The 14,307-nt window shown below is 40.0% G+C and overlaps 1 protein-coding gene across 3 annotated transcripts in view; it reads right to left on the bottom strand.

Moving 5' to 3' along the window:
- LOC111869524 (E3 ubiquitin-protein ligase Nedd-4) overlaps nucleotides 1–12,103 on the bottom strand; it is a 75,053-nt gene extending 62,950 nt beyond the window's left edge. Inside the window, exons 1-2 of one of the 3 annotated variants that reach the window (XM_023861118.2) lie at nucleotides 11,820–12,103; nucleotides 2,674–2,753 (exon numbers count right to left, since the gene is read on the bottom strand). In XM_023861118.2, coding sequence (XP_023716886.1) covers nucleotides 2,674–2,753; nucleotides 11,820–11,960 — 221 coding nt within the window. In that variant the 5' untranslated portion in view covers nucleotides 11,961–12,103. Of the gene's footprint in view, nucleotides 1–2,673; nucleotides 2,754–11,124; nucleotides 11,769–11,819 lie in introns of those variants that run through there. The other 2 variants (XM_023861119.2, XM_023861121.2) reach the window with 2 other exon arrangements.
- Nucleotides 12,104–14,307: the final 2,204 nt, after the last annotated feature.

Below are 14,307 nucleotides of genomic sequence, written 5' to 3'. Positions count from 1 at the left end.
TACATTCTTTTTATTCTTTACAGGAATATTTTGGTTATAAATCTTTTTAAGATGCGAGTAGCTGTCCTGCTTTACAATTAAAAGAAGACAAGATTGCCAGTGTGTGTTCTGGCTTTTAGATGCTTATTTTAGATATACACAATCTTTATATCACTATATACTAGTCTTTATTTCAATTTACTATATAATTAATGTATGTTATACAAAACTCATTAATGACATTGTGTTTTAACTACTGAATTTTTAATTAATAGACTTCTATAAAACTGTGTATAGCACACAGAGATATTGGGTTTCCCGACTTTATCCATCCTCCTGGTTTTAAGATAACTAAGAAATACATGACGTTTCAGAAACTGGATCTGTTTCCTTCCTCAGGTGAGGGAAAACACCTATTCTGCTGGGTCCCTTATAAAGAGATAGCCTCCATCACTGGCCAACCGATTGCACAAACACAAAGCTTACAAATACCTGAGACCAGACCAAGTCCATGAGAGCTAATAAGAAAAATATACATTACAAATTGTTCCAAACATGTACAAGCGTGGAACCAGGGTAGGTAGAGCCGTAGAAATTTATGTCACGAAACCAAACAAATAACCAGGTCCACGAACCCACGGCATGGAATAGAAAGGAGAACTAGAACTCTTTCTAAGGGACCCAACAGAATAGGTGTTTTCCCTCACCTGAGGATGAAAACAGATCCAGTTTCCCAAACGTCATGTTTTTCTTAGTTATCTTAAAAGCAGGACGATGGATAAAGTCTGAAAACCCAATATCTTTGTATTGACAGGATGTATGGAAGGTGAATAAATGAAATATAAAATATCCTCTACAAACTATTTTCCATTCAACAGCATCTGTTACTGAATATAAAATATACTGAAAAACTGGATCACAAATTCCATAGAGCCAACAAAATGTACAACTGTTCATAAATACCGAATACTTTTCACTTATTATCCTGAAGGTAAAATAATGAATAATACAGTAATGAATGCGAAATGTTTCCAAAAATATTTTATTGCATTATTTCTTACATTCCAAAAAATCTGGATTTGTAAGTATTCTGGTATACAGGCTGAAAAATGCGCCAATGTTAACAATTCTAATGTCTCTTAGGATTCTGAAAAAAAAAATATATCATTCTTGAGAACCTCATTATTGCCTGCCAGCCTGTCCTCTAACTGAGCTATGGACAGGGCTTGAGGTGGGGCGGGATGTGGCAGGAAGGCATCCCGGTTCTTTTCTAAATGGCTTAAAAGCATCCCGTTACTTCTTTGGCAGTAAATGCAATGTACAATACCTTTTTTGGGAAAACCATCCTGGTTCTATTTTCATTCCACCTCAAGCACTGGCTATGGACATCACTATTTGGGAGATGATGTAACAAAGACAGGAGAAAAACACCTGAGGATAGTCCTCTTTGCCTAATATTATTAGGGTTAACCTTTTAAAGCACAGTGATACTTATGCATCACCTGCTTTAGCATTCAGAAACTCTCCCTAACAAAGTGGATTTGTGTGTTCCATAGAGTTCTCAGACTAAGGAGAATTTTGTTTTTTCACAGCATCAACTGGATTGTCTTTGTAATAAAGACATCACATAATTTCTCTGGTTGAAGATGAGTTCTTAAATATATTTTTAGCTTCAGGCTTCAATGGATTAAATTCAAGATGGTATGAATAAAAAATATAGCATACAAGGAGAAATGGAGAATTGCATACAAACTCTTGGTCTAAAAATCTTAACTGAAAACAACACTTTGAAGACTTAGGTGCAGATGGGAAGTTCATACTAAAAATGGGTAGTGAATAAATACTGTGTGGATTCAACTAGCTCATGAGAGAGTCTGGTAAAAGGTAAAAAGGTAAAGCTATCCCTGTAAGAGGCCGTGAAGGCCCATAGGGTTGTGAGACGTTGAGGCTCCCACATTTTTATAGACAATCAGCTCGCAGATGGCAGTGAGGATGTCAGCCTTATGTGCCGGCTGCCCTTTATGCCAGGAAGATCCCTGGTACTCATTTCTGTTAGAAGCTGAATCAACTTTAGGGAAATAGTGGGGCTGGAAGGATTAGGTAAATTGAAAAATCCAATGACCTCAACAGGAATCAAACCCACGACCTTCTGGCTTGTAGCACAGTGTCTCAACCAACTACGCTACTGCATTCCCCAAAGGAGTCTGGTGGGCTTTTGTANGGGTTGTACTTCATTCTTCATTCTCTGCTCAACGGTATGTTCTTTATTTAGTCTGTTTGACCGTGTCTCACTGTGTTGTCGCTTGCAGATTTACTTATACTTTTTCTTCAACCCTGAAGATGGGGGCGATACGTTCCTCCGAAACGTCGGTTAACACCACATATACACGGTGCCAAATCCCAGAAGACTGCTTTCTTCATGGTAATGAACGTTCAGGGATAACAGAACTTGACTAAAAGCATGATGATGAACCCACTGCTCATACGAGTACATTCACCTGGAATATCTGATACGGGAAATGTTCAAATTAATAGCTATTCTTATCTGTATATTTTCCAGCATTAACAATACTCCAATGACAAAGAACATTAAAACAAAGATAATCTCTTACTACATCAGTAAGTGACTCACAGTTACTATGTACAAAAACCCAGAAAGTTAATGACAAACAATATAACTACTACGGCTCTTACCTGGCTCCAAATATATCTTTCTTTGCTAGTTCATGACCTGCTATAACTCTCAATCTCAGTGCACTTGTTGTTTCATCCATCTGTAAGACAAATATAAAATGTCAACAGTGGGTTCAGAGATTTACAGCACTAACAATTACCAAACAAAGTTCCCTGTATGAATAAAGCAAACAACATTCATCTCTTTCATGTTATGCTACTAAGTAGTACCTTATTCAGCCAATACCTATTTTTGAAACTCAGCTTCTAAATACCAATATGGCAGTCAGATGATAGAGAAAATTTCTGTGGCAACTCTTTCAAAAACACATTACACTGAGGAAGGTCAGTTATGTCAACAACAGAAGACAGATGCTGCTACCAAATTAATATTTGGCTTCCGATGACTAAAAACCAACTGATAAACCAGTATAAATAGGTACATAAAATGAATTATAGTGGGACATTAACACATGCTTGTGGGACTGATAGAGACAGAAGGTCAGTACTTTGTGAACTACTTTTAAACGAGTGTTTGTATTCATTGAAGATACTGTGATGAAAATAATATGCTCTGATGTGACAAATCCCAAACTGTCTGACCATGCTAACAGACACAATCATGACTAATTGGATGTTACTATCCCCATATATCCATTGAAACCACCTTAAACAACATGGAGTATCTGTGTGCAGTACTATGTCCTTCATTAGCGTTTTATGTTTTGACACTTCTGAGAGGGCAACAAGTGGCAAGTCCCACTTGCAAGTGACATACAGTCTGTGGTACCTGACCTACAATTACATGCCACCAACTTTGAAGACCTGTACCTCATACATGATGGAGCACCCATACATATTTAAACACTATTCACTTTTGTAATTGAGACTTTCCTCCATAGAATAACTGAAGACTGAGTGGCCCACCATGATCTCCAGATCTCACACTGATGGGATTTCTTCCTGAGGAGTATAATTATAAATAAGTTATTTGCAAAGAAGCCTATGAACAGACTCAAGTCTGGGAGTGCAATGAGGAGGCATTTCAAAATCTTGATGATGACAAAAAACCACCTCTGTGATCTAGTGGTCAGAGTTCCTGGCTACAGATCCAGAGGTCTGGGTTCAATTCCTGGAGCTACCAGATTTTCTGAGAAGTAGTGGGTCTGGAACAGAGTCCACTCAGCCTCGTGAGGATAACTGAGGAGCTATTTCAAGGAAATAGCGGCTCCGGTCTAGAAAACCGAAATTAACGGCCGTGGCGATTCATTGCGCTGGCCATGTGACACCCTCTACCCCCCAAAGTTGGCACTAACTTCGCCGTCAAGCGGTGGTAGCTCGGTCGGTATAGTTCGATTGCGGACTAAAACCACGGAGTTTCTTTTGTTTTTGTTGATGATGAGAAAGAGTCTCGTAAAAAGTCAGACAGCGTGTAACTATGCGTAAACGCTAAATGTGCACACTTTGACAAAACCTTATATAAAAATAATACAACAGCTAATTTTTCAATTAAGACTATTATTCCAGTTTAATAATTACAATTAACAACACTGTATTTAATAATGACTTAATACTGTAACGTGTTTTGCTACTGATGATGCCTTTCGGATTGTTAATTGGTTTATTTAACAACCTACAAATCGTAACTACAATTAATTATAACACAGTTGCGGGTTCACCCAATTTATAAACCCTATACAATGTAGCGTAGTTGGTTAAGGCACTATGCTGCAAGGCAGAAGGTCGCGGGTTCAAGTTCCGATGAGGTCACTGGATTTTTTCAATTGACCTAATCCTTCCAGCCACATTATGGCCCTGGGGTTGACTCAGCCTCTAACAGAAATGGGGAGTAAAGCGCGGCCGGCGCGTAAGGCTGACAACCTTACCGCCATCTGTGAGCCGATTGTTTAGATAATGTAGGACCCTCAACGTCTCACAACCCTATGGGCTTTCACGGCCTGTTACAGGGATAGCTTTACTTTTACTTTTTTTACACAATAATCTATTCATTCTATCTTCAATAGTATTTACTTATTCACAGTACAATACGGGAGCTACACCAGTGACACTGTATTACACACTCCCAATACCTTCTCACACTATCGCCTCTAATCACACGTTCACTCGCTACAACTGAACTCGGTGACTGCTACAATTCAACTGACTGGTTACTCCCTCTCACTAGTAACTCTTATAAACTCTCAGTCGGACAGTGGACAACCCACATCGTTTCACTGTTGCGTGTTTACAAGCGTTGCTGGGGAACGCTGCCAAGAGTGCGTGCTATCAGCCCCGTTGAGCCAACGAGGTCGGCCCTCGGTACCTTGATGCTTCATCTACCAGAGGCATTGGAAACTACTTGGGCGGGAAACTTGCCTAGAGACATGAGGATCTTTTATGTGCCGTAAATCTACGACACGGGACACACGGCTTAAAGTCCCTCCCGGAGGACTTGTTCCCTGAATTTTTCCGCCCTTAAAAATTCCACGACCTCCGCCGGGTTTGAACCCGCGTACCTTGAGTCATGAGGTGGGAACGTTACCCTTAGACTACGGAGGCCGCTTAGAGAAATGTAAAGTTTATGGGTAATTTTTGTCATTTTTATGTTTAAGGTAATTTTTTTCATTTTGGGGGTAATTTTTTGGTAAATTCTTGGACTTCTAAGGGTATTTCTTGTCATTGTTGGCCATTTTAGGTAATTTTTCTTAATATGTTTTCTGAAATGTGAATAACATGGGAGCGAAGTGTTCTTTCTTTTCTCCTTTAGGTGATTTCTGGATTTTTTCGGTCATTTTTTAAATATCTTCAGGTCACCAAAGTCCGGGCCCTGGTTATTGTGGTATCTCACGATTCTGTTATGCATTATGCTGACAAGACATGAACAACATACAACGTTTAATTTGCATTCACTTCTACTTCTTACAGAGCTTCTCTCTTTCTCCTTATGATGTCATGTACCGGGAAAACGCAGTTAACAGTGGGCCGTTGCCTGGGAATGCCATAAGCAACAAACACGTTTCCCCGGAGATGAAAGGCAACAATGACAACGGAGAAACCGAACTGTGAAGAACGGTGTTCTGTAAGCAGTCCGCATAAGGCCTACTTAAGGGAGTTGAATATAAAATTAGCCTCCACACGACAACAAGACTTAATGACTGACGGTCCGTCAGTCGCAATGTGACTCTGACTTTGATATTAGCAGCAGCCCCGTGTGGAAGAGGGGTCAAATACCTCCACTGTGACCCTGCGAGTCGTAGGAGACGAAGAAAAGGGAAGTCTCGTATCTGAGACAGTAAAATATGGTCGCGAGTCCTAAGGTACTCAGATCCGTGAAAGACTGCGCTGGTGAGGGCCAGCAGCATACACAAAAGACAGACTCGTCCTCTCGTCAGAGAGGGCGCTCCACAAAAACAATACCGTAACTGTCAATCAATAATAAATATCTGGTCCCAAGCCCCAGATGGGTGGTTTATGCCAAGCCAAACTAGCCGACTGACCGTCGGTCGTAACATAAGACTCGACTCGACATTAGCAGCATTAGCAGTCGTCGAGATGCGTATAATTAGTTGAGTTCTAGCAATCGCCGAGAAGAGTGGAAGTTGGCAGTAAAAGTGATAATAACTGTACTCACAAGTGTAAAAGTGAGCGTTCAATAAACGAATAATCCGAAACCTGTGTGAATTCACTTGTCGCGTTCCATAGGCAACACGCGGCACTCATGTCAGAAGTGGAATCTGGAGGACTGGAAAGCCGTCATCCTCTCATGTCACGTGTTGCCTATGTAACGCGACAAATGAATTCACGCACGCTTCGGATTATTCGTTTATTGAACGCTCACTTTTACACTTGTGAGTACAATTATTATCACTTTTACTGCAAACTTCCACTGTTCTCGGCGACTGCTAGAACTCAACTAGCTATATCTCGAAGACTGCTAATGCTGCTAACGCTTCTCGTCTGAGTCCGAGTCTCATTTTACGACCGACGGTCAATCGGCCAGTCTGTCTTGGCATAAAGCACCCATTTGGGGCTTGAGACGAGATCTTTATTACTGTTTGACAGTTACGGCATTGTTTTTTTTTGGGGGGGGGCTCTCTGACGAGAGAACTGGTCTGTCGTTTTGTAATATGCTGCTGGTCCTTGCCAGCGCAGTCTTTCTCGGGTCCGAGTCCCTTAGTACAGAACACCGTTCTCAACAGTTCGGTTTTGCCGTTGTCATCCAACGAACCCTCTGTTGTCTTTCATCTCCGGAGAAACGTGTTTGTTGCTTAAGGCATTCCCAGCCAGCGGCCCACTGTTATTGCGTTTTCCCGGCAGTTGACAATACCTATGTTTTTCTATGTAGGCCAGAAGACGATGTGTTCTTAACTTGTAGGGGATCTGACCTTTGTAACTTCTTGTGAGACAACACATTAAAATGTAAGTATATGAATAGTGACATTTGAAATCAGCACATAACCTCCAATAGTGCTCGTAAATTACAGAAGGTGATGCGGCAGAATTCTGATTACAAGGCATGAACACTGTTTTAACTCCATTTACTTCTATATGAACTTTCTCACTATCATTTCACGGGGCTTCTGTGTGTTCAGACTGCATCTGATATATCAATATTTATTATTTCAAAAGTAACTGACTATGAACTGATTGCCAAAATCCGATTCTCATCAGGGGCAGGAATTTTTCCTCTTTTTCATCATATTCAGACTAATTCTAGAATCAACTCAGCCTTCTACCCAACAGGTACCACAGCCTATTTCCCTATGGATGATGTGGCTGCAGCATAAATGACCTTCACTTGGAGCCAAAGTTAAGAATGTGCAGTTTATCTCTGCTCCTTCCTGTGCCTTCACAGTGCAGTACTTAAGTACAGACTTCACCTTCATCACTCTTCTCTATCCATAACATACCATGACATGATGGAACATTTTAACAAGGGAAGTCATCTGCTGCTAGGCAATGGCTCAGTAAACACATATTACAACACTGGATACAGATACAACAACAGACGAATTGTTGAAGAATATAAACACAACAGTCACTAGAGAAATTACTGTGACGTATTTGCGCTATGCGGGACATCCCCCCCCCCTTTCCAGCAGTGACGTAACAGCTTCAGAGCAACTGCCGCTACTACAGTAACAGGCCAGCAAACACTCTGCCCCCCGCGGTGACGTAACAGCACTTCTCACTGTGATGTAACGGGGGACACCATGATTACTATGCAGCAATAAATAACTCTCGGCAGCGTTCCCCAGCAACGCCTGTAAACACGACGTTTACTCAACAGTGGTAGCTATCATGTAACTGTCTTCTGTGTTGTCAGTGCAGAAGCTACATAACAGGAGAATTACCAGAGTAACCAATCACCCCCGTGTGGAGGCGGGGTCGAATACCTCCACCGTGACCCTGCGAGTCGTAGGAGGCGACGAAAAGGGAAGCCTCATACCTGAGACAGTAAAATATGGTCGCGAGTCCCAAGGGACTCCTACCCGAGAAAGATCGCTCTGGCAATGGCCAGCAGCATATGCACAAGACAGACCCGTCCTCTCGTCAGAGAGGGCGCCCCACGAAAATAAAACCGTAACTGTCAAACGGTAAAATTAATATCTGGTCATGAGCCCCAGATGGGGCTCGACACCAAGACTTACTGACTGACTGACCGTCAGTCGCAATGTGACTTTGACTTTGACTTGAGTAACCAATCAGTTGCAGTCTAGCATTTGCCGGAGTGAATGGAAGCAGGAGAAGTAATTGTGATGCTGCAAATGGCAGTAGTGCTGTAATTGTGAATTGTGTAATTGTAAGAGCGAGTGAAATAAATTCCCTATATTCAATACGGCGTAAAGTTATTTGTCGCGTTACATACCCAACACATGATAATTTGGCGTCAGAATTGGTTTTCTATGTGGTCCATACTGAGGCTATATAACTAGGGCCCTCCATGTCCACTATGTTCCTGGGGGGTATATATGGGAACCTAGCCCTCCAGGTTGGGGGGTCCCGAATCTGAGACAGGAAAATATGGACATGGGTCCTGCAGGACTTGGACCTGAGAATGACTGTGCTAGTGAAGGCCAGCTGCAATTGAAAACAACAGGCCAGTCCTCTCTCGTCAGAGAGGGCATTCCATGTGAACAAACCCTCAACAATCTGACATTAACAAATATCTAGTCTTGGGCCCCAGATGTGGCTTGACTCCAAGACAGATTTGCCAACAGACTATCTATCGGTCACAACATAACTTTGACTCTGTGTCCATTCAAGTCACACCCATCAGACAGGGAGTGACCAGTAGAATTCAGATCCCTCCTCTTGTCAAAAATGAGGCCCAATTTCAAAACATGTAAAAGTCTTGGAAACAACAAACATATGGTCATGGGTACTGATGAGACCCGAAACCAAGACTGTGCTGGTGAGGCCCAGCAGCAATTTACCCATCAACTGATCAACATGCATTTTTCCAAACTGACCATACAAACCTTATGGATATTATACATGCATTTTGCTTATTTCACCATACTGCTGAGAATGTTGTAACTGAAAAATTACTGGTGCTCCTCACAGTTACTACTGTGACAGCCCCAAATCAAATAATTAATTCTCACAGAGTATCACACGATTTTGAAATATACAGCTGAAATAACCATACACAGGGCCATTTGTAATGTGTGCCAATAAAAAAACCTTTGTAAAAACCTTTGCACCAACACGTAAATGACTAATCACGAACCAAAACCCAAACACTTGTATCCAAACATAACACAAGAGAACAATACATGTTAGTTTTTCCTTAAGGTCCTGTAAAGGAATTTCTTTAAATTAATGGTGGAATTCAGCATTAATTTATGGAATTCTTATTAGAGAGTACTGACAGCACACAGCAGATATAAGAAGTGCAAAAACCATCTGAAACTGAATTTTCATCATACAATATCACAAAAATAAACTACTGGATTATGTATTATCTTCTGAAGTTTACTCCTCATCTCAATTAATATAAGGTATAGACAAAACCTACTTGTCCCAACTTTTGTAGACAGAGGGTGTCATGTGGTCAGCGCAACAGATCCCCATGGTTGTTAATCTCAGTGTTCTAGACTGGAGCCACTATTTCCTTGAAACAGCTCCTCAATTATCCTCACAAGGCTGAGTCGAACCCATTCCAGACCCACTACTTCTCAGAAAATCTGGCAGCGCTGGGAATCGAACCCAGGGCCTCTGGATCTGGAGCCAGCAACTCCAACCACTAGACAACTTTGCACTAACTTCACCAACAAGTGGTGGTCACTTTGCCGGTATAATTCACTTGTGGACTACAGGCAATGGAGTTTTTTTAATAGACAAAGCCTTAGAAGATTTTCTACATCATTTATTTCTAAACAAAAAAATGTCCTTCACACAGCTGTTGTTTAAATTTTAGTATGAACTTCTACCCACATTTCTGAGACCAAAATGGTTTCATCAGTAATCTTTTGGAAAAGCCTGGTCTAACCTGATAAACTGTAAGAAAAGAGAACATTCACAAAATATAAGGCCATGTCTTAAACCATTCTAGTCTACGGTATGTACTGTGTTCGCTCGCTCGGAAGCCGGGATCGTGGGTTCGAATCCCACTCAGGGAATGGATGTTCAGTGTTTGTTTGTTTGTTTGTTTGTTTGTGTCTGTGTGTGCATGCACATGCGTTTTTGTGTTTGTGTACAGGTAGAGGCCTTGTGACAAGCTCATCACCCACCCAAGGAGTTCTACTGAATGTCTAAAATCTAGTAAACTGAAGTGAAATGGAGAGTTTCATGGAGGAAGGCCAAGGCCCAAATTGGGGCTGTAGTGCCAAAGGGAAAGAAAACATTCAAGACAAATAGACCATAATCTTACTTCCAAGAACTGTAATTTTATTCAGGTTGATAAAATGTATGCAAAATGGCTTAAACGCTATCACATAGATTTAGATTCTTCCGTTGTGATGACTGGAACTCAATGTTCAAATATTTAACAATTCATTTAATAATTATGCCTAAGTTTATATTCCACTTTTCTGTTTCCAGTATGACTGCTAAATTAGTAATATTACCAGTGTCACTGTACGGCATAAAACATGTGAACTGAAAACTTTGGGAAACCCCACAAGGTGTTCTAAAATTTGGTTATTCTCATATGCATCATTCTTACGTCTCCAACAATTACGTTTGATAAATATGTGTAAACTAACAGCAAATGTCTCACCAATGATATATTTTAAATTTGTATTATGAGTAAACTTTCGGTATTAACATGCATTCATGTAATTTGTAAAACATTTAACATAAAAGGTGAGAGGAAATAGGAGCCGACAAAAAGTTTATACATTATTGTTGCACTTCTGGATTCCGACTTCAACCCTAGTTCTCACCCAGTAATTAATGCTACAAGTACCTGCAAGGTATAATACACTAACTACATTAACTTCTCATAGCAGACGTTAAAACACTTACATGTTCAATTCCAACCGATGGCATATAACCGTATTCATTTCTTCCAGCCATCAGTTTACTCTGAATATCGTCACACGGCATTTATATCATTCTAAATTCAACAGTTTCCCTTTGTCGTTTACAAGGGAAAAGGATGAAACTACTTGCAAGGAACTGTGCACAAACACAAGCTGACCACCATTTCGTAACGCAATAAGTCAATTCAGTGTCTCAAAACTTCCACAACAAGTTTTGCCACTTCCTACATTTCACCTGACAAATTTAAAGTCTGTAACATCCTGTACATAGTCCAGCACTTTATATCGCACTTTGTTTTCTAAATATTCCCCGTACTCGTATGTCGTCATATCTGACTTGTCAATCTAGCTGTCATATGACGTCATATCCTACTGAATGCTCCCAAAGTCGAGCAATCCAAAGCATCCAAGGACACTAATGGGCCAATTCTTTGAGATCTCTTTATTTAAACGGCATGACAAATTGTTCAAAGCACTTCCGGCACAGTATAGGACCTTACCGCTGTTCACAATTACACACTACTTCATTCCGAAAATTAATTCAACAGCCATATTCCGTTTACAAAAATTTGTCCCACAAATAAATACAACAAAATACATGAACACTCGGCTTATCGTGAAATATGGTTGCTAAAAGTAAATTATAAAACAGTGAATATACATAATTATTTTATTTACCGTTTCTAGAGGTCCATAAAGCGACCTTCTATGAGTCTGAGGTATAGTAACCAAACTCGATCTCCGTCTACTCGACCAAGAATGTCGTCTCCGTGGGGGTGGCTCTGGGGCCCCTGTAGTTATCTGCAGCGCACTTGCCATCCTCCAAATTACTGCCGCTGTGCAACTTTTCTGTAAGCTGCCAAACTACATCTTTCGCAATAAACCATTTCACGACACTCTTCTCATCATTACCCACCACTTCGCTACACTGTGACCATGTGACACTACCTCAAGGTCGCGTGCCATTCGATTCCTGTCACTGATAAATAAAATCTCGCTTCATGCGAGGATTGTAGTAAATAACAAGACTTCAGTGGTATACGGTGCCGTACGCGAAGTTCGCATAGTCGTTTCGATCGATCCTAGTGATACAGTGGCAATTGACTGGGATCTGAGCTCTGTAACAGAACCCACAGAATTTCTGGGTAGGCATCCTATTGTACTGTCCCTACGCTTTTGATACAATGCGGTTCACACATAAAAAAAACCAATGCATTAATGGATATGTTTGTATTACAACATACCTTCCGCTCAAAAATTATTGTAATTTGTGGATACCATCTCCGCTTCTTCTGAACCATGAAAAATATAAATGTATTTCAACATTATTCAAGCCAACATCCTACAAGTACATCATACTTGTTCACCCGTTTACTTGAGGCATTGATCACGTAACAATTTAAGATCTAATAGTAGTAATTTTAATGGTGTGTGCAATGTGGAAAGTTTACCCACCAGAAACAAATGTAGATATAGATATCTGCTACATGTCAATAAAATGACTCAAGTAAAACTATAAACCATTCTGCTCATAAGTCAAGTATACAAATATAAACAAATATGTTCATAAAATGGGTCTGGTAACAACTTGAGCACTAAGCCATATAACAGCCATCAAACTGGATAGCTTCCTAGAGTTGAAACAGTCCTTTCGAAAATTCACTCATCTTACAATTCTCTTTTATGAAACCTCATAATTCATTATCACAACAGGCCATCACAGGTTCCTATCCTAAGCCACAACTTCTCAAACTAGTTCTTTACAATCCATTTTAATACTGTCATCCCATAAAATATCAAAAGCAATTACAAAAATAGGATGGGCTGTCCAACATCTGGTGTGAATTATACATTGCTTTTATCTTGACAGAAATTATTTGTATGGTTCTCTCAAGTTTGTTCTATGGGAGCAATTTCTTAAGACTGATTTTGAAAGCAGTAATCAGTTCATTGGGCCCTATGACCTGATATGGTTTCATGCCATCTCTAATCTTCCTTCACTTTTCATCCCCCTAGACTTGCTTATGCTGTAAACTGCTAGGCAAGATTGCTTTCCATTCTTCCTACATGACTCCAGTCAGATCAGAAATGTACATATTTGATGACTAATCTTTTATTCTTTCATTTATGTACTACCAGAGTGCAGTATTCAAAAATTTTATTTTTAATCAAACAAAAACTCTTTTCATAATTTACCAGGCTTCATGTCCACAAGTGAACATATGGATGCCAAGTGCAAAAAAAAATATTTTCATGTGACCTTGTAGTTAATGGAATGTGACTTAAATTTACACTGAAGTTCATAAAAATACATATTTATCTCACGAACCACAAATCTTGATTTAGTATTGAACTGTGGGAAGTAATTACAAATTCAGTCATGATGAAAGAATACTCTACAAATTTCTTTATGACTGACATGCAAATGTAGGCATGATTTGAAAACCACAGTAAAAAATACAACACAATGACAGATGAACGTAATACCATTCTCATGAACAAGGGTGGCCATGAGCATGCATCAATAGTATGATCAGGACTTCATATTATATGCAGTATGAATTATTTCTGTAGCCAGTAAAGTTTTCCCTGTACTTAATTACATAAGCACTATGCCATGAAGACATATGAGGGAATGATGGAGGTAACACATTTTACTTCAGATGAATGATGCATAAATGACTTTGCTCTTGTAGTATCACCTGCACTTACACCTTAAAGTGTTATTCTTCCTCATCAGATCACATATTATTTCTCATTGATTTATTAGCCAGTTGCATAAAATACAAATAAAAGGTCCCTGTATTGTATTAGCACACACAATATTTATGGCGGGACATGTGACTAGAAAATAAAACTTTTAAGAGTACTACCTTCTGGGATATAAGCTGAGGAAGAAACTAGGCTTCAGGCAGAGCTCATCTTGCCACCTGCTTTCACACTGGTTTCTTGCTCAGTTCATTCTTTGACTCTGAAAATGGAGGTGATATGTAAAATGTAAAGGTATCCCTGTAACAGGCTGTGAAGGCCCACAGGGTTGTGAGATATTGAGGTTCCCACATTTTATAGACAATTGGCTCATAGATGGCAGCAAGATTGTCAGTCCTACGCACCGGCCGTCCCCCCTCTGAAACATTGGTTAAATTTCAATGGACTACACAAGGCC

This window comes from Cryptotermes secundus, unplaced genomic scaffold, assembly GCF_002891405.2.
Source record: "Cryptotermes secundus unplaced genomic scaffold, Csec_1.0 scaffold139, whole genome shotgun sequence".
In the NCBI taxonomy this organism is placed as follows: domain Eukaryota; kingdom Metazoa; phylum Arthropoda; class Insecta; order Blattodea; family Kalotermitidae; genus Cryptotermes; species Cryptotermes secundus.
This window is presented reverse-complemented; position numbering and strand designations above follow the sequence as displayed.